Source organism: Myotis brandtii, unplaced genomic scaffold (assembly GCF_000412655.1).
Source record: "Myotis brandtii unplaced genomic scaffold, ASM41265v1 scaffold423, whole genome shotgun sequence".
NCBI lineage: Eukaryota > Metazoa > Chordata > Mammalia > Chiroptera > Vespertilionidae > Myotis > Myotis brandtii.
In genome coordinates, this window is record NW_005366214.1 from 1,932,212 (window position 1) to 1,953,113 (window position 20,902).

The window sequence follows — 20,902 nt, forward strand, 5'->3', positions numbered from 1 at the left end:
TCCTCTCCTCTCCTCTCCTACATAACTGCCACCACTCAAGTTATGAAAGAACATTTCCATCATCAGGATCTCCTGTGTCACCATCTACTGCCAAAACCACCACCCTTTTCACCCACCTTCCTACATCCTGGCAACCACTAATCTCTCCTCAATCTCTTTAATTTTGTCATTTTAAAAAATGTTATATAAATATAATCATGCAAAATTTTGAGATTAGCTTTTTTTCCATTGAGCATAATTTCCTAGAGATTCACCCACATTATTGCCTGTAATAAGTTTGTTCCTTTTTATTGCTGAGCAGTATGCCATGTCATAGATGTACTACAGTTTGTTCAACCATTTACCTGCCGAAGGAAATTTATGTTGTTTCCAGTTTGGGGCTATTACAAATAGAGCAGCTGTAAACATTCAGGTGTAGGTTTCTACGTGAACGTAAATTTTCATTTTTCTGGGATAAATGCCCAAGAGCGCAATTGCCGGGTCATCTGGTGAGCACACAGTTTTGTAAGGAACTATCATACTCCTTTTCCAGAGGGGATGTACAATTTATACACGTGGTATATGAGCAATCTAATTTCTCTACATCCTCACTTCCTTCAGGGTTATCGCTATTTTTTCTTTTAGGTGGGCAGTGATCTCACTGTGTGTTTAATTTGAAAGGGTTAATGATGTTAACATATTTTCTTGTGCTAATTTTTCATCTTGTATGTTGTTTTCAGTGAAACATCCTTGAAAGATCAGTCGGAGGCTGAAAACCAGGTGATACAGGCTTTATTAGAGGAAAGACCTGCTGGGCTGTCTCGCAAAGGGAGAGCAATAGCCTGTGCAGTGGTTAGAACTCTTTTTTTAAGGAGAATGAGGAAGGCACAAGGGCTTAGGGGACTTGGCGAGAGCTGGTTGGTTAGTCAATGTATATGTCCATACAAGGTGTTCCTTCTGAGTTGGGGCCATATCACATTTACAGTAAGTCATCGCCATTCCAGGGACGGGTGGGTTTAGTAATTACATTCCAGGGATAGGTGAGTCTATCAATCCTTCCATGTCTTTTGCCCATGTTCTGAATGGATAGCTTTAATGTGAAGTTTTAAGAGCTCTTATATATTTTAGATCTTTGTCTTTTGTTGAATATGTGATTTGCAAGTTTTTTTTCAGTTTGTAGTTTATCTTTTCATTCTCTTCAAGTTTTATAAACTTACATATTATATTTAAATTCATGATGCATTTTAAAAATATATATATTTTTATTGATTTTAGAGAGAGGAAGAGAGAGAGAGAGAAACATCAATGATGAGAACCATTGATAGGCTGCCTCCTGCACGCCCCCTACTAGCGATCGAAACTGCAACCCAAGCATATGCCATGACCAGGAATTGAACCATGATCTCCTGGTTCATAGGTTGACACTCAATGGCTGAACCACACCAACTGGGCAAATCCACGATGCATGTTGAGTTAATTTTTGTATGAGGTGTGAGGTTTAGGTTGAAGTTTTTGGTTTTTTTCCCCAATGTATGTCCAATTTCTCCAGCACCCTTTGTTGAAAACGCTGTATTTACCCAACAATACTATACAGTCTTTATTACTATAGCTACATAGTATGTCATAAGATTGGGTAGGGTGATTCCTAGTACTTTGTTTCTTTATCAATGGTCTTAGCTACTCTAGATCTTACCGTATATCTTCTGATATAAATTTTAGAATAAACTTTTTGTCTATGTCTATAGCAAAAATTGCTGGGATTTTGATAGAAATTGCATAAAATTCATACATCAATTTGGTGAAAATTGACATATTTACTATGTTGGGTCTTGCAATTAATTAAAATGATATATTTCTCCATTCAGTTAGGTGTTGTTTGATTACTTTCATCAGTATTTTGTAATTTGTAAGATACAGATCCTGTCTATATTCTGTTAGATTTATACCTAAGTATTTCATTTTGTGAATTATAAATGGCATTTTGTTTTAAATTTTGATTTCCATATGTTCATTATTACATTTCAGGTTTTTGAATATTTCTTTGGCATTAGGCTCTCATCTATTGCTTTTCCTTAGAGTTAGCACTCTCACCTCCAGCAAAATTTCTATCAACCTTCTGTCTTTGATTTGCCATGGGCAGAAACCAGGTCATATTTGCAGGATCTGGGACTCTGGAAGGGTTACTTGCAGCATTAAGTGACATCTGAGAGTGTCTGTTACATGAAAATTCTACATGCTCTGTGACAGTCTTTTCTCCTATTCACAGGCATTATTACTTACTCTGTTATTTATGGCTATTTTCTGGATGATAAGAATTATGATAGGTTTGATTTATGACTAGTGTTACTGATATGTTTAGTTTCTCAGTTATGATGACAGTGGTGACAAATATTAATGTAGATAATACACAAACCAAATTTCATTTATGGCTAATTTCTTCCAAATGCTTTAAATAATGTTAATGGAGCATGCTATATCAAAAAGATGATGGTTTGGTTTCTAGGATATTTAAGAATATTAATGACCTTTAAAGGTATTTTATATATCCTACCTAATAATAGACAAACATGGTAATTGACCATACCTTCGCTACGCCTCCCATGGGCTAATCAGCACAATATGCAAATTAACCGCCAACAAAGATGGCAGCTAATTTGCATACTTCAGGCAGGGTGGGTCAGTGCCATCCTGCCTGCCCCGCCACCATCTAGGCCTGCTATTTGCCACCCCGGGTGGTGGGGCAGGACAGCGCCATCCCACCTGCCCTGCCGCCATCCGGGCCTGCTATCTGCGACCCGGGGCAGTGGGCATCCCGTGTGTGACCCGACCGGGGCAGTCGGGTGGTGCAGCAGTGATCGGCCGGCCCGCCTGGGCGTTCCATGTGGGACCCAACCTGGGGCGGCCAGGCAGGGCAAGTGCGATCTGCCGGCCCACCGGTCCGCTGTCTGCGTGTCCCGTATGTGACCCGACCTAGGGCGGCGGGGCAGGACAGCATGGCTCCTCTGTCACCCCAGCTTCCTCATCACAGCTCCCTTGGGGGCCTAAGCCTTTAGTTGGACATCCTCCGAGGGCTCCCTGGCTACCAGAAGGATGTCTGACTGCAAGCTTAGGCCTGATCCCCCGGGGAGTGGGCCTAAGTCGACAGGTGGACATCTCCCAAGGGGTCAATGGGTGCAGGCCGGGCTGAAGGACCCCCCCACCCCCCAGAGTGCACAAATTTTTGTGCACCAGGCCTCTAATATATATGTATATATTCTCCTCTGCTACTTAGGGCTCATGCAAATAAGGAAAGTGAGCTTATTTTTAGTCCTAAAAACTTTACGTTAAAACACTTTAGTCACCATCACAGCATATATACTATTAAGTAAGCAATTAAATAGCAATATCCACTGTTCTGTTTTGGGGGTCTTATAAACAGCATTGATACAAACTTAAGATAGTAGACTAATTTTTTAAAAAGTTGTCTACTTTTTTTCTTATTGATTTGTAGGTGTTTTTTTAAATCTTGGATATGAGTCATTTGTAGGATATGCATTATAATTATCTTCTTTCAATATAAGGCTTTCTTTTTCATTTTCTTAACTTTAGGAATTACATTTATTTTACATGTTACATTTTTATATTTGTTATAGTCTATATGTTGTTTCTTATATTTTACTTATGTATGAGTTACTGCCATAGAAAACTCTAGGAAGCACATTTGTGCCTATAAGTATTCAAATAACTATACCCTTTTTTTTCCCCCTGCCCTTGACAATCCCCTGGCCTCCCCTACCCCCCCAGTGTCTTATGTCCATTGGTTATGCTTATATGGAAAATGTGTCTTTTCTTTATATATATTATTGATTTTTTTAGAGAGAGGAAGGGAGAGGGATAGAGCGTTAGAAACATCGATGAGAGAGAAACATCGATCAGCTGCCTCCTGCACACCCCCTACTGGGTAGTATGTGTCTGCAACGAAGGTACATGCCCTTGACCAGAATCGAACCTGGGACCCTTCAGTCCGTAGGCCGACGCTCTATCCACTAAGCCAAACCGGTCAGGACCCAAATAACTATACTCTTGTCTACTCCTCTGGTCCCACAGAGCTAAACTCCTGAGGCACTTTGCTAATAGTGAAGGGTTTAATTTACCAGAAAGCTCAGTCTAATATTACTGTCCTATTTCAACTATAAGTAATAACAGAACAGGCTTTACTCATAAGAACTTATTGATTGGGGTCTAATCTGATAAATGGCAGCCTATTGGGAGAGTGGAAGAGCATGTTGCTCTTTGAAAGATTTCTGATTTTATAGTGCATTTTACATACATATGCACGGATATGTATATACACATACTGTATCTGTAATCTATAGATGAGTGTTAGGGTTGTGAAAAAATGTTTCAATATGATCTCAATTGTTCCAATGTTGGTATTTCATTTTATCTCATTTAGTTTTTTCACTTTCTAATTTTTCAAATTTTTCAGGATGATTGAACTTTCTAGTTATTTTCTATATGATTTTTATCTATATATATGCCATATATAGTACATATACATATATACATATATGTATACATATACACACATATATACATATACATATATATATACTGTGTGTGTGTATATATATATATATATATACACTTTTTTATAACCAAATCTCAAATTATTTTTGCAATTAGTGTAATATAAATAAATGTAATCAATACACATATCCTTGGCTTTATTTACTACTCTGTGACTATTTTTGACTATCTTATTTTTTAGTTGGTGTCTGTGTGTGTGTGTGTGTGTGTGTGTGTGTAGGTATATTACATGGCATAAATAATTTGAAAGACAGATGATGCATATCTTTAGGAATTTTATTTTGCTTTCCTTATTGGAAGAATAATAGGTTGAGACATAAGTTTTCATAATCACAATCATTGTTGCTGAATATCAGTCCATTGTGTGATTGTGCTACAATGTCTTTATTTTTTCTAATGTTTAAGGATCTTTTGGTAATTTCGGTTTGGAGCTATTATGAGTAGTGCTGCTACAAACACTTTATTTTGTGTGGTTTGTTTCATATATAGACATTTCTGGTGGACATATACCTAGAAGTGAAATTGTTGAGTCTTAACATATATATTAGAGGCCCAGTGCATGAATTCGTGCATTGGTGGGGCCCAGCCAGCCCCCTGCCTGGGGCGAGGGGCCATGGGCATTCCTGTCGTTCCACTGTTTGGTCAATTTGCATATTACCCGTTTATTATATAGGGAGATATATATTAGAGGCCCGGTGCACGAATTTGTGCATAGGTGGGGTCCCTCAGCCTGGCTGGTGAACAGGCCTATTAGGGGGGTCGCCGGGCAGGGGGTTGGGAGGAAGGGGCTGCAGGAGGTTGGCCAGCCAGGGGTGGGGCCCTGGGAGGTTGGCCGGCTGGGGGGAGTGGCCGGCCTGGGGGAGGGGCCACGGAAGGTTGGCTGTGGGAGTGCACTGACCACCAGGGGGCAGATCCTGTATTGAGCGTCTGCCCCTGGTGGTCAGTGCGTGTCATATCGACTGGTCAACTGGTTGTTCCGGTCGCTCTGGTCCTTCAGTCATAATGGTCGCATATGTGTGTGTGTGTATGTATATATATGTATATATGTGTGTGTGTGTATATGTATATATATGTACAAATATGTAATTTTGCTTCTTTAAAAAAGTTTTTCCTTTATTGATTTTTAGAGAGAGAGGGATAAAGAGATAGAAACATCAGTGAGAGAGAAACATCATCATCAGCTGCCTCCTGCACACCCCCTACTGGGGACTGAGCCGGAAACCCAGGCATGTGCCCTGACTAGGCATCCAATCCGTGACCTCTTGGTTCCTGAGTCCATGCTCAACTACTGAGCCACACAGGCTGAGTTAATTTGACTTTTAACAAGGGTGTTCTCCTTAAGGCAACCAACCATGGAAAGAGTTTTCTATATTTCAGAGCAAGATCTGTTTCTATTGCCAAAACTTTAAAGGACTAATACTGCAGGTCAGAAAATCTGATGTATTAGGAAAAAGTGTCTGGTTTGGGAAGTTTGAATGGTCACAACTTTGAGAACTGCCTTCACCATGTGGTTACCTGCTAGCTTTTCAGTACTTTTCCCTGGGCAGTCATTACAGGAAGCATTGATGAAGGATGCTCACCTGTTAGGAAGGAGGAAAATATCTGAACTCACATTAAATGAACACTTACTAGAAGTTTAAATATAGACTGAAAAGATTTCCTTGTAAATATTTGAGGCTTTCTAACATGCTTTGGTTTCCAGAGAAACCCCTAAAAATGTTTTCAATGCCATCTCTCTTTTTTTTTAACTACTAAAAAATAGCAGTGCTAAGGATGTCCGACTGCAGCTTAGGCCTGCTCCCTGCTGGCAAGTGGACATCCCCCGAGGGCTGCCAGGCTGCCAGAGTGATGTCTGACTGCCAGCTTATGCCCAATCCCTGGGAGAGCGGGCCTAAGCCAGCAGGTGGACATCCCCCAAGGGGTCCCAGACTGTGAGAGGGCACAGGCCGGGCTGAGGGACCCCCCTGAGTGCACAAATTTTTGTGCACCTGGCCTCTATTATGTATGTGTGTGTGTGTGTGTGTGTGTGTGTGTGTGTGTGTGTGTGTGTGTGTGTGTGTATATATATTTAACTTTTGTCAATATAGCCAAGTAATTGAAGTACCAATTCACTTCCACCCACAATGTATGTGAGGAACTCATTCTTTTAAAGGAGCTGGGAAACCTCATTTGTCTTAGGTAACTGTAAAAAAATCATGGTCAGGTTATTTCCAATATTATTTCCACTCTGGATAATTAATCAAATATATTTTAAAATATATTTCTAATTTTAGAAAATATTTCTAATATTTTTCATAAATAAGAAAAGTATTCTTATTTAGTCAAATATATGCATATTAAAAAGCACAAAAATAAGATTGAGAATGGAGAACAATAGAAAATCTAAATGTCATCAGAGCCCTTGCTTTGGAAAGTTAGTGGCCCCAAACATCTGCAGCTTTATTTAACAAGTTAAAAAATGGTAACAATTTTTTTCCATTAGTCACACTACTGCAAAACCAGGACCATGAACAACTTGATAGAATTGGTTCTTTATAATTTTAAACAAAAAACTTAAGCCTCACTTTTGTACACGAGGTCTGTTCACAGGAAATTTATCTCTAAAGTGAAACACATGAATTTTAATCTATAATCTCTCACTGGTCTAAATATGACCTTTCAGTTTAAATAAAGGATGTTAATGTACTTTGGTTTTATTTCATTACATTGTTCCTGAGTTAATTCCTTGGAGGTTTTGATAACCCCAGAATTTGGAAGACATATATTCAGACAGCTGGCTCTCCCTTGGTGCACATGGCTGTGGGGTTAAGGCTTTTTAAAATTTTATTTATTTATTTTTAAATAAGGTGAGCTTTCTTTTCTTCCCATTAAATGTATGAGAATTGAATGCCTGTAGAGAACTTTACTTCATTTATTGGTAGTCTTTGAGTACTTCATTCCCAGGAAGGATTGTAAAAATGTTTGATGTTTAAATGTCATTTGCCTGACTCTTCCCATGGATTTTTACTAACTTAATACCAACCCATTGGATTGGTGAGGAGACATTAATCAGCAGTGCATAACTTAATTGCACCAAAAGAATCAATAATTTTGAAGAATGTCAGTGGTAGCTGCATTGCCTAGCAAAATGTTGTTAATGCATATATTCCTTTGTCCTAAGAAAGAAAACAGGGGAATCTTTTTCACTTATTAGCAATTGTTACTAAAAATAGCTGACACTTTATTATTCCTGATTATAGATAATCAATACAATAATTTACTTTAGAGCAGTAATGGACCTCAAGAGGGAGCCTTGTTTAGTTGACTACTTTCAGGCACTTAAAGTAAAATTATCCCTATCAGCCCCGTTTTCACATTAGGAATTGGTTATAGGTTGATTAAAACTGACCAATCTGTGGTCATTGAACTAGGGCACAGAGGCAGGAGACTACCTCTGGTAAGACTAAAACTCTCCAGCTCTCTATGGCATTACACTATATAAATCCACTATTCTTTCACATAAAATTGCCTTTTCTCTTCAAATGCAAAAGGGAGATTTTGTGAGGATTATTAAAAATACTAAGATATTCTCATACACTACTGGTATGAGTGTAATTTGATATACCTGTTCTGAAAGGCGATTTGTCAAGAGATTTTATAGTATTTTACCCATTAATTTTACTTCTAAAAAATCTATCCTTAAACAATTAGTTATCAGTATAGGGTATTTATTACAACTTGATTTATGAAAGGGAAAACTAAAAATCTTAATATCCAATTATAATGAAGTGGTTAAATGAATTGTGTTCAATTATATAATGGACTATTATGCAGTGATTCTAATTATATTTTTAAGTCACTAGGTCGTGTCATGGGAAATGATTAAATGTGATATTGGGTGACTATGGCAGGAAATCAACCTTTAGAGATTTAAATTTTATGAAAATGGTATATAAATATGTATAAATAATGGAGAAATTTTATTTTCTTCTTTATGTTTTTTTGTTTCCTATATGGAGTATAATGATTGTTAAAATACATTTTTAAGTATATTTAAAGAATGAATAAGAGAGGAGAAAGTCTTCTTCTTTTGACTTTCTCCAGACAAACAATTTCTAGAGGATCTTGATTCAACTCCTTGGCCTCTAATTAAAGTAATTATGCTCAGTCTTCTAAGCTTTTTCTAAATTACTAATACCATAATGGATGAAAGTGATGGGGGAAGGGAATTAAGGAGAGTGAGATTTACCAAATGTTCACTCTATACTAGTATCTAGCTAAGGTCCTTTTCATAAATATACTAAAACTCATGTTTCTAATAAGATGACTTCCTTTTGGCAAATAGTAATAGCATAAATAAATGATTTATCAATGAATAGTTATGTCTTTACTGACACTCTAAAACAATACATTTATTGGAGCTAAAATTAAAGTGTTTAGGAATGAAAACAAATTTGCAAAGAAATCTAGGCAGTTCTGTGGTGGTGGTGACATTCGTGATTTCCTAATAAGTAAACTTAGTTTGATTAATTAGACACGAAATGATTTTCAGAAATCACCATTTATATTTTTGTACTATTTAAAGAACCAGAAAACACCAGAAAGTGCCAGATGTTCTATTTTATTCCTGGTTGCGCTTCATTGAGGAGCATGGCTTAAGAGTGGGCAGTCAAGAGTTTTGGGTTTGGCTGGTAATTTATTGAGAGGCCTCGAGCAAATCTCATAACCTTTATGCTATACATTTGCTTCATTTGTAAAATGGGGCATTAGACTAGGAAGAGTGATTTTTTAAAGCCTTTCCTGAGTGGAAGCTCCAGCAAGGCAGGCACTATGAAGTGTTTGCTCTTGGATCTGGGTGGCCTGCATAGTAGCCAGCATGTAACTATCACAGGACTAGCACTTGTTAGCTATGAGTTAGATGAATGACTGAATGTGCCCCTGTGGACCCCTGCCTGGGAGTCTACCGTCCCATCAGAGCTTCACCCAGCATAATTCTGCTTGTATCAGCTTTATCTATTAGGCATAAGGAATATTTCATTATAAAAACCAAAGAATGATTTTACTGCTGAAAGTAAAAATTTGAAATCCTTAGGCTGAAATCCTTTCAACTCTGATAATTCAATGTTACTATTGTGTGCTATTATTTTTAAAAAATGCAGATCACAACACTCTTATTCTCGTTTTCCCTTTCTATGTATTACCGACTCTATGATAGAGCTGTTTATAAATTGAACTTATGGCAAAGAGAGGGATGGTCTGTGCTTTGTGGATGAATCAGAGGTGACTAGGCAGAGAAGGGGATGATGGGATATGACAGGCTGAAGGAACAGTGTGTAGGAAGGCAGTCATGAGAGAGTATGGCAGGTTCAGAGAGCGAGAAATACTGTGTGACTGGATGCAGGGTTGGAGCAGGGTAGTAAGAGATGTGGCTGAAGGAGGCTCCCATCGTAAAGAGCCTGCATGCTTGGTTAGGACTTCGGCTTTACCTGGGGAAGCAGGCCATTGGATATTTTAAGAGAGCAAGGTAAAATGATCATTTTGTGTTGTACTAAGTGTTCTCTAGTTGCAGTGTTGAGGTTAGATTTTTGGAGCCAGAAGGATGTCTGTTAAGATACCTCTTGATCTTAGGTTTAATGGGACTGGTATCATAAATAATTTCAAAAGAGTTTTCTTTTCCTGACCATGTCATTCCTCCCACCCCCCACCCCAGGAATTTATTTGCGGAATTCTAAAAATGATTCCTTATATGCATGCAGCCATAGCTCTTCCAAAGAGAAAACTTATTGTCTTAATTAAGAATCAACTTTAATTTATAAGTATCTTGATATGAAGAGGGGATAAATAATCAACACTCGAGACAAATAAAAGTCACTTTAACTTAAATATTTTCTACTGAAATGTAATTTCATTTGTTTATTACTACGAGATACCCATTAGGTAACTTACAAGAGATTGGATATGACATTCAAGGCCAAGTGCATTGAATTGGGATTAATGGGCCAGGTCTTAGTGTCACCTTGAATGATAATTTTATCACTTAAAACTAAATTTTTACTACCTAAGACATTTATTAGTGCCTTCATTTATAGAAAAAAATAATACTATACTCATATTTGTATGGCAGACACACCATGTAAGGCACATATGCTATCTAGGTATGGAGACAGAGGTGTGGCTCTGGTCTATTTAACATGAAGTTTTAACTTGTTGGTTTATGACATCTGGACTTTAGTATATACCACCAATCAAAATGATAAGTCAGTGTCATAAATGAAGTAAAACATAAAGGAAAGATACACTTAAATTAATAAAAATTCTCTTTGATATGCCACTAAACAGAGAATGTTGCTAACATTGGGAAATTTAATTTGCAGCATGAATCCTGAAAGAATTAAAATAACATAAAATGACTATTACCAAAATGAATCTAAGACAATGAAAATTCTGCAAAGTAAATGGAATAGAAGAACGATTCATTTTTCCATTAAGCTATTCAGTGTAATGTTAATGTGTGTGTGCTTTAAAATTATTTTTACTTTTTTGCTTTCCTAGCATTCATTTTATTTTTTAACTTGAGAAAAATATTAACATTAGCTAGTCCTTGAAATAACTTTAGATTCATGCTGAAATATTTTCTTAATTGTGCCTAAATCTCAACAAACAGTCAAGATACATAATTTAGAGAGGGGTAGAAAAGGAAAAATAGCAAATTGCTTTTGTAGGGAGCTAAAGTGACAATAAACTTTGTAGGAATACTCATTTTCAATAAGGTTAATAAAAACTATCATTTCTTTAGCCCTTGCCATGTGCAAGGCTAAACTGGGCTAAGCTTAAGCCCTTTCATTTAATTCCAGTAATGAGCCTATGAAATAAACACTATCAACCCATTTCACAGATGAAGTGTAGAGAGATTGAATACCTCAGGTTACAGAGGTGGTAAGTGATAGATTTGCACCTAGACCTGTCCTCTGGAGCCCAATCTTTTATGCTACCTCTAAGTCATAAGTAATGACTTCTAAGCAGCACATGTCCCATGTCACCTGACCATGCCCTGTCATTTTTTCTCATTGTGTTATAATTGTCTCTTTACATACCTAACTCCCCCTACTACATGGTTATCTACTCCAAAGCAAATACAGTGTCATATTTATTCTTCTAGTTCCAGGGACTTAATGCAGTGGTGTAACCCATAGTAGCTATTGAATGAATAATGCTGTCAGAAGTCACTAAACATTAATATATTGAATAAAATATTACATTGTTATGAAAAGCAACTGATGTGGAAATGAAGTGCCAATTGCTTCTGAAGCTCTGCTAGGCATTCCTTTCCCTAAAGATGAGATTTCTTCAGAAAGCTAGGTGGGCTGAATTGCTGTTACCTATAGGAATTCAAAGGAGTATGAAACCCCCCCACAGATATACTATATATGTAAAATGATATATGCAGTTTTAAAAATGGTTAAGGGAAGGGATACTGACAGCATAATTTAATTAAGGTCTTGACATTTATGATGGACTTTTCTACACAGGGAAATGATCAACTGTTCATTGATAGTGAGCTCCACATAAAAGGAACAAACAGGGGATTATTTTAACCTTTAGGTAATTTTTAAAGGTTAAAATGCAATTAGTGTAGGAAAGAAAACTATTTTATATGAAAACATTACTCAGTGTAACTTAATGGGCGAGGGGGGATCAGCTTAGACTTCAGCTTGAGGGATTGAAAGCCTAGCAAAGAAAATGATTTCTGATTATAAAAAATAGTTTACCAAGGGGATTGGGAGAAGGTTCTAAGCGAGCTTGCACATGTATCTTTAAATTGGGTAGTACTGACTTCTGTAACCACATCTTGCTGGATGATGCCCTGGTTAAATATGAGGATAATGTCTATTTTAGTCTGGGTCTTTAATTGCCTTGTCTGAAAGCTGTCGGCAATCAAAGCTCCCTAACCCTGGCTCTTCTAAGGGATGCCTAGAGCTTGAATTGTGCTGCTGTCCTCAGCAGTCTTTAGGAGTCAAAGGCCAGAATGCAAGGGCTGCCAGCAAGATGATGTGCCCACTTTGCCGGCATTGACATTTGCAATTGCCCAAGCCCTACAGAAGGCTGGTGGATACACTTTTCACTTCCTGGGCATAAATTCATCTGCAAAATAAAACATTTGAGCGGAAAAATACACAGAAAAAAAGTGGAGTTGTAGCAGCCAGTGACAGCAAATGAAGTCACAAGGGTGCTTTTGTTGATTTTGTTTTCTTATAACCGGTTTCTATAAATCCACCTCTGATGTAGAATAAAGTACATTCTCCTGAATTTTAATTTAGTTATAAAACATTCTAAAATAGAGACTAGACTAAAATGAATGTTAGCGCCCTATTTTAGTTGGCCCTTGGGTGAAGTTATATTATGTGTTGTTGTTTTTTTTCTGAGACTCTCCTGACCACCCCCAGACTCTTCTCTTTACGTTTCACTACGTGGTACTGTATCGAAAGAGTCCGTTGCTCATCAGCCCATCTCACCGGATTATTATTTGGTCCTTGAGAGCAGGGCTGTGTCTTTGAACTCTTCCTTCCCAGTATCAAGTACAGCGTGTCACAGACTTTGTCATAGTCCATAAGTATTTGTGGGATGACATTTTTTTCCCCCTGAAATAGCCCCTTTCTCATTTCTTCTCACTTATTCCTCTTTCACGTTCTTCAGGTTCTCTCCATCTGCCCGAAGGACATGAGAGCTGATATCTGTGTTCACCTAAACCGCAAGGTGTTCAATGAACACCCTGCCTTTCGGTTGGCCAGCGATGGGTGCCTGCGCGCCTTGGCGGTGGAATTCCAGACGATTCACTGCGCGCCCGGGGACCTCATCTACCACGCCGGGGAAAGCGTGGATGCCCTCTGCTTTGTGGTCTCAGGATCCCTGGAAGTCATCCAGGATGATGAGGTGGTGGCTATTTTAGGTACTGTGAACTTTCTTAATGTAGTAGCAAATGCGTAACAGGTTTAGAGATTTTGCTTCTCAGGTTTCTTAAGGGACATTTCCTTTGCTTGCTGACTTTGGAAACTGGGTCACTGATCAGATGATAAATCTTAGTGAAAACCAGTAATGCTGCTTCAGCAAGGAACGTTAGTATTGGTCGCAGCCTAATGGGCTGCACGAGGGTTGGACTACACTTTCTTTGGCAACAATAGGATAGTACCTTTTAGACTAGAGCCTGACCGTGGCTGTACCTCCATGTTGGTAAGTGTGGAAATGGCTTGTGGAGTGATTGTCAGGTTAGTAATCTAGAATGCTGGTCTCAGAGGGGCAATAGAACCTGTCTCATTCAACACTTTCCTTTAGAGATGAGCAAAGTGAGGCCCAAAAATGTTTGGTGACTTGCCCGGCTAGTACATGAGTGAGGGCTCGAGTACAGATCATCTTACTCTAAATCTTTTTACCTCATCACAGCGGACCTAAGTAGTGAGCTGAAAGTGATGAGGAAATAAATGAATTTGACCCACTATATTGGAGTAATCACAATGCAAGTGGATTTAGGCTTTTAAAACTGGTTTTGTCCATTCACAAACCAGGAAAATTATTTGGTTAATAATAAATTCATTAAAAAATTCAGAGACCTAGTAATTAGTTGCACTAACAAAAAAGGCAGTGGCAGTACATGTAAATGACAAAACATTTTTTTAAATTACATGTTTGGGGACAGTGTAATATATGTATTGGTAGAACAAATGCTAAGTGATATTTTAGATTATTATTATTATTTTTTTTTGCTCCAATATCAGCAGCAAGTTCATGAAGCCCACATAGCTATAAAAGGAAGCAATAATAAAGTCAGAGGAGAATCATTTCTGGCTTTTTCCTCAAGTTAAATAAGTTAGAATTGTAGGATGTCAACTCCATTTTGATCACATTTTTCCTGGCTTGTGTCTCATGAAAAATGAGCTCAATTTTAAACTATTGGATTTTTTTAGCTTCCGAGGTCAACCTACCATCGCTTGAAAGCCACTTATTCTCGTTAATACGGGATTGACTGATGTATTTTAGCAACTGCAAAAGCAAAATCCAGCACAGAAATGAGGAACTGATCTCAAAAAGCCCAATTACCTGGCAGAGACAGAACTGGGCACTGAGAAACAGCGACCCCTCCCAGGAAAACAGGTCCTCGTAACTTTGTAAGAGTTAGAGGCCATGGTGCAGAGTTGCAAATGACTGAACACTGTTGTTTGTAAACATTTTTCTTAACTGTTTAGTCAGCACTGTGTGTGTTTAATGCTACTGAGCGCTTGTTCTGTTCTGTTTCCTGGAGTATAAAGGAGTTGTATGTAATCTTTCATAGCAAGTGCACATTTTGTCAGAACGATTCTTTGTGGTAAAATGAAGCATACCCATACTACAGCCATTCTTGTTTGCTTAAAGAAGAGGCTAAGACACAAGCCCCAAACAACTGTATTTTCTTTTCCTGCACGTTCCTGTCAATGGCGGGTAGGAGAACAGACATCCAATGTATTATACTGAGGACTGTTGTGATAAATGGCTCAGCTGTGTGCTCATGCCATTTGCGTTGTCTATATTCTTCATTGGTAACTTTTTTTTTTCTAAAAGGAGGGCTGGAGAAAGCCCTGAGTTCAGTGCTGGGTCTGTTAAGCTGCAATCATTTGCTCAGTGAGACAGACAGAATGCATTTTCTTTTTGTTTTAAAATAAAATGGTAGCTGGTTTTGCCTAGTGACACAGTAAAAATGAACACAGGGCTTCTGGGTATTGGGCCAATCTCATCATATAGCTGTCACATTGTATTTCCTTGAGTGTGTGCTTTTAGTTTATCCTCCTCAAAAGTCTTGGGAGCCAGAGACTTTTCATCTCTGGGCTTAATGAGTAAAACTATATGTACACCTCTTTGGCAACCTTTCATTTGCTTTTTCATTGGGCCTCTAATAAGGATTACCTCAGCCAAAAAGCAGTCAGAAGGTTTTTGTTTAAAAAAATGTTTTGATCCGGAAGTGATCTTCCCAAGGCAGAAGTAAGCAGCAGAGGTAGGGGGGCGAGATGCTGACAGACTGCAGAGGGGCCGGCGGGGTTGCATAGGTCCATGAGACCCGGGATGACCCTGCCCTCTCTATCAGTCTGTGATTTGGATAATCTATGGAGAGACAGATGTGGAGACAGGCTTCTGGAGCTCCTCTCGGTGTTGAGCCTTCCTCCAGTCTAGGTGTAGAGGAGAGGCGATCTGAGGGGATTGTATGCTAGGATTGTGGACCCCTGGTGACTTTCTGCAGGAGAGGGGGTGTGATGCTGCAAGACAGAGATGACTGCACTATGTGCCTCAAAGAGTGAATCTGCCGTGACTCAGACCCACCCTTGTGCTCACACAGTCTGCAGGCTCCACCTTCCAGGCAGCTATAGCTGGGTACACACTGCTTGCTGCCTGTGCTTCGCTGGAAGGGCCTGCAACCTGCTAGAAGGGCCTTCCCTAACTCAGCCAGCTTCTAGACTTGCAGATCATCACATTGGCTCCATTTCATGATATCTCAGGGTGGTTTCCATTGAGAATGCATGTTTTGTTTGTATTGATTTCATAGAGAGGAAGGGAGAGGGAGAGAGATAAAAACAATGATCAGAGAGAATCATTGATCAGCTCCCTCCTGCACACCCCCTACTGGGGATTGAGCCTGCAACCTGGGCACATGCCCTGTGCAGCAATCGAACCATGACCTCCTGGTTCATGGGTCCACACTCAACCACTGAGCAACAGTGCATGTTTTCAGACTTTTCTAAATTAAAAAATACTTCATCTTACTTAAAAATGAGGGGAGGGGTTTCTTTAATGGTCATGATTGCTTAATGTTTTAAGAAAGAAAGAGGAAAATTGTTACTCCTGACATTTTGATGACCATTCCTTTCCAGCTCCTCCTATTTTTTCTTCTCTTTCTCTTTCCTACTTCTCCCCTCCCCTTCCTCTGTCCTTTGCCTCCTTCTCCTTCTTGTAATTTTTTGGTTGCTTATTTTTGGAATAATTGCAAACTTAATGAAAAGTTCCAGAAATTATCAGGGTGCAAAGTTTGAGAAATATCTTTAGGTTTTCTACCTTATTAAGTAAGTTGGTTAGGTCTTCTATACATTTACTTTTTTCCTATCCTTGAAAGGAGAGTGGCATGCTGAAGTGTCCTATTGTTAACGTGCCTTATCTATGTCTCTTTGCACCTCCTGTAGTTTGTACTTTGTAGTGATTTTTGCTATGTTTTTTGGTACACAGATATTCATAACTTTTTCATGGAAAATTGTGGCTTGGAACATTGAAATATGTCCTTTTTCATCTTGTCTAATGTTTTTTGTTTGTTTGTTTGTTTGTTTGTTTGTTTTTGCCTTGTAAAGATTAAACAGAAGCACATTTGAGTACACTTGGAAAAATGTTTTTTTTTTTTGCCTTGTAAGGATTAAACAGAAGCACATTTGAGTACACTTGGAAAAATGAGAATTTATCTAAGTTGGTTTGATAGGAGAAATGTGCAGGCCCTGCTCTCCCTTAATACTGATATTTTGCTGGTTGAAAGGAAGAGAAGGAAGGTCATTTTAAAATTAATTAAAATTTCTGGATCCAAAAAACAGGTGCAGTTTTATTCTTTTGGATCCTTGCCCCTAAACAGTCTTTTGGTAGGTGCATAATTCTTTAGTGTGTCAAAAGTCCTACGGTGTTTAATGAATGAGTTCTGAAGCATAACTAATTAATGGAAAGTTTAAAAATGTAGTCAACAAATACCTTCTTTTTTTTAACGCTTCAAAATGTTTTTCTAAATAGGGCATATAAAGATAATTGCAGTTCATGTCTTTTTTCAACTTGAGGTTCTTTCAGTTCTTACACCTCCACTTTTTCTTGACCTTCCCACTTTGTATGAAACACAAAGAGTTCTAAATTCAGTTCATGATGCATAATATTTTATATTCTTTCATATCTTCTTGCTTGTTAGTTCCAACCCTATAATTACCTAATGTGAACAGATTTACGGGTATGGCTAAAATAGCCGGGTTCCTTCTAAATGACTGAATGAGGTGTATTGTACCTTCTAGAGACTATAAAAATGGCATTTCCCCATTAACAATAGACCCAGCTTCTAAGATATTTGTTTTGCTGCATTCACAGTTTGTCCTTTCTGTGTTTACTGATTATTAGAATCATATGATTGGAATCATTAATCTAAGACAGTCTGCATCTAAGTATTTTAATTGTAACTTCAAATTCCCAAGAAAACTATGTTTGTTTATGTACCATTTGGATGGAAGGATTAGATATTGTTATGCGGTTGGGGGGAGGGGAATAGGAGAAGAAGGAAAAGATAGAATAAAATGAACTTAATAGTGTAAAAAGGTAATTTCTAGTACCTGGGTTAAGATTTCATTTTAATTAGCATCAGTCCATATCTTATAAATATTTGTGCATAATCAAGGAAAACTTATAAATTATGGTTCTCAGAATTAAACGTCTGCTTCTTATTTTGATTCCAAAAAGAAGAACATCTGAGATGTGAATGAATAATATTTTGCTATTTTGAGAACCTGTGAAAATGTGACTTTTATTCTGTGCCTAAGATTTCTTTCTGTATACTTGCTGTTAGAAGTCAAGTGCTTCACACTTTAAAACCTTAAACGGGCTTTTCCCAAGCCCTAGAAAATTCTTTTGGCATCCACATTTCTATGTTCTGAGATGCTGAACTATGAACCGGGTAAGGTTACTCTACATATTATGATGATGACCTTAGTTAATTCAGACATTTTTATAAAGGGCAAACTAATATTTGGTTTTAAATATGTATGCTTGTCTTTAAATTTTCCAAGTTGTGCTTATAACATCATTTATCCATGGCTCAAATTGCACACTCTAGAGATCCCCAGCCTACAGATTTCTGGATATAATATGAGTCTTTACAATCTGGTAGTTTAGATTCAACTTCAAACTTAACCTTACCATCCTTAAAAACGAAGTCTGTGTATTTCATCCCCTAGGTATCTCTTTATCCTATCTTTCTATCCCTCCCCATGACCACTGCTCTTAAAATTTTGATCCCGGGCTGTGGCTGCATCTGAAAGGCCTGTCTGCTTGCAATCTGTCATCAGCTCCAACCTCCAGTTTTATGTTCTGCTGCCACTATAAGAATCTTTCTAAAATATAATTTATCATGTCAGTTTCCTCAGTTGGATCGGCTTTTTTAGCAACTTGACTATAAATGTAACTGGTAGCATGCTTAAGTAACATTGAAAGTTCATAAATACATTTTGATTTTTAATATTTCCTATCAAAACTTTTAAAGTATAAATGCACTTCAGGCCCCTTTGAAAGTCTTTCTGATTTGGATACAATAATTATTGAGTACGCATTATTTTACATGCATTATTACATCAAATCCTTTAATTAATTCTGTGAAGAACATGCTTACTAAAGTTATCTTATGGATGAAGAAACCAATGCTCTGCAGTATCAGATGATTCACCCCAGGTTACAGCTAAAACATAAGTGGTGAGCGCAGGATTTGAACCCAGATATGTCTAACTCTATGCCCATTCTCTTAACCATCACATTACAAATGTGATGCCTTCTTTAACAGGACTTTTTAAGTACAATTTTGAATTTATACAACTATTTTGCTTAAACTTGACAGAAAATAGAGGGCCTAGATTTTTACCAATTTGTTTCCTTTTATGTAAAAAAGGGTCTCTAACAACAGTATTAAGTACCATTCCAGTGTATATTATAAAAATTCTTTACCAAACATTACTTGAGTATAAGACCATTAATCAGCTACTAAGTACCTAAAAAAAAAGGTCCTCTCCCTGGTGACTAGTTTACTCCCAGGCAAGTGTGTAGGACTGGGGAGACCTGACTTAGAGTGTGAATCTCATGAGCCCTCAGAACACAAGATGAGGATGCTAAGTTCTGTGAGTGGGCTTTTCATCTGGGTCCTGGAAGAGTTCATATGTCATCTAGTTGGTAGGGATTAAAGTGGAAATGAAGCTCTCAGGAATGCCCCAGGATGGCAAGAATGCCACAGATCTTTGCAGCTCTTCCTATGAGAAGGTGGAGCCTCCTTTTCCACCCCTTGAGTCTGTCTTGGTCTTGTGACTTGTCTCAGTTCTTACGCTGAGTCCTCCACTCTTCCCTTAAGTGCTGATGTTCTGTGGTTAGGGTGGGGCAGCTTGGCCTGCTTTTCTCATTGCTCTTTTGTTTACCTAAGGCCCTGACATCTACTTGCAGAAAGCTTCACCTGCATTTTCCCAGCCATACTTGTTCTAGTCGTCTCTCATCCACCATTATTTTTAATAGTTGTGCTATATGTAATCATTGTCAGAGCATGTAGCCATGCACACTATACTTTATTTAGTCTTAGTTCTACAAATAAGTATTAGTCATTGCTACCACTAGTCTTTGTGTCAATGTCCCTTTAGGTATTTTGATTATCTGAAACATTTTCACTAATAAATTCCTTAGGAAATATCTATGGGAACAATAATGAGTTCTTTTATGTTGGTGATAATAGTTTGTGTCCTGTATACTTGAAAGTCAGTTTTGCTGGATATGAAATTCTTGATTCACATTTCTTTCCTAGATTATCTTAAATAGATCACTCCTACTTCACTCAAAGAAATAGGCATATTTAAAGCTTTGCTTTACTACCATCATCTCTGTTGTATCTTCTCTTTACCCTTGTTGTCACTGCCTTCACTCCTGATGAGGTGGTTGTGGAGATAAGGTGAAATTATATGCATATAATCTGTGAAATACCATATTATGTTTCACAGTGAGGTAGATAGCCTTCCAACAGTGCTCCCTTGTCCACTCTTCACCCTGTCATTATTTCTTTTCTCAAAGTACTAGATAGGTCATGACTCCGTTTACTCAAAAACTTTTAGTGGTTTCCTTTTAAAACAGGATTAAGCAGAATCTGTTGCATGGCATTCAAAGTTCTCACTATTGAGTCCCACTTTTCCCCTCTAGACTTGGCTCTATCTCTATGTCCTGTAGGTTTCTAGGATAGTGGGCTAACGTTGTTCATCATGCCCTGGGCAGATCGGGCTTGTACTATTTGTCGGTCACAAATACTGCCCTTCCCCTTGAGGCTCAACTAATGATTAAACTCAAACATGACCTTATTTGTGAGTTCTTTCCTGAATCTCCTCAAGTCCAAAACAGTTTATGTTTGTGTGCTTTGCCTATCCTGGTCCTATAGAACTCTCCCTCCCCCCTGTTTTATAAAATTTTCTGGCATGTCTCTTTTACTTAGAAAATTAAAGACTCTTAAGAGCAGGATTTTTATTTCTTGCATGTCTCTATCCCCACACAGCACACAGCACGTGTTCCAGTTTAAGGTTAGCATTAGGACACTGGATGCATGAATTAA

The 20,902-nt window shown here is 38.0% G+C and overlaps 1 protein-coding gene across 1 annotated transcript in view; it reads left to right on the top strand.

Moving 5' to 3' along the window:
- Positions 1-20,902, top strand: part of KCNH5 (potassium channel, voltage gated eag related subfamily H, member 5) — a 258,275-nt gene that overhangs the window by 168,441 nt on the left and 68,932 nt on the right. Inside the window, exon 9 of the mRNA XM_005874040.2 lies at positions 13,222-13,474. Within this exon, the coding sequence (XP_005874102.1) occupies positions 13,222-13,474 (253 nt within the window). The remainder of the gene's footprint in view (positions 1-13,221; positions 13,475-20,902) is intronic.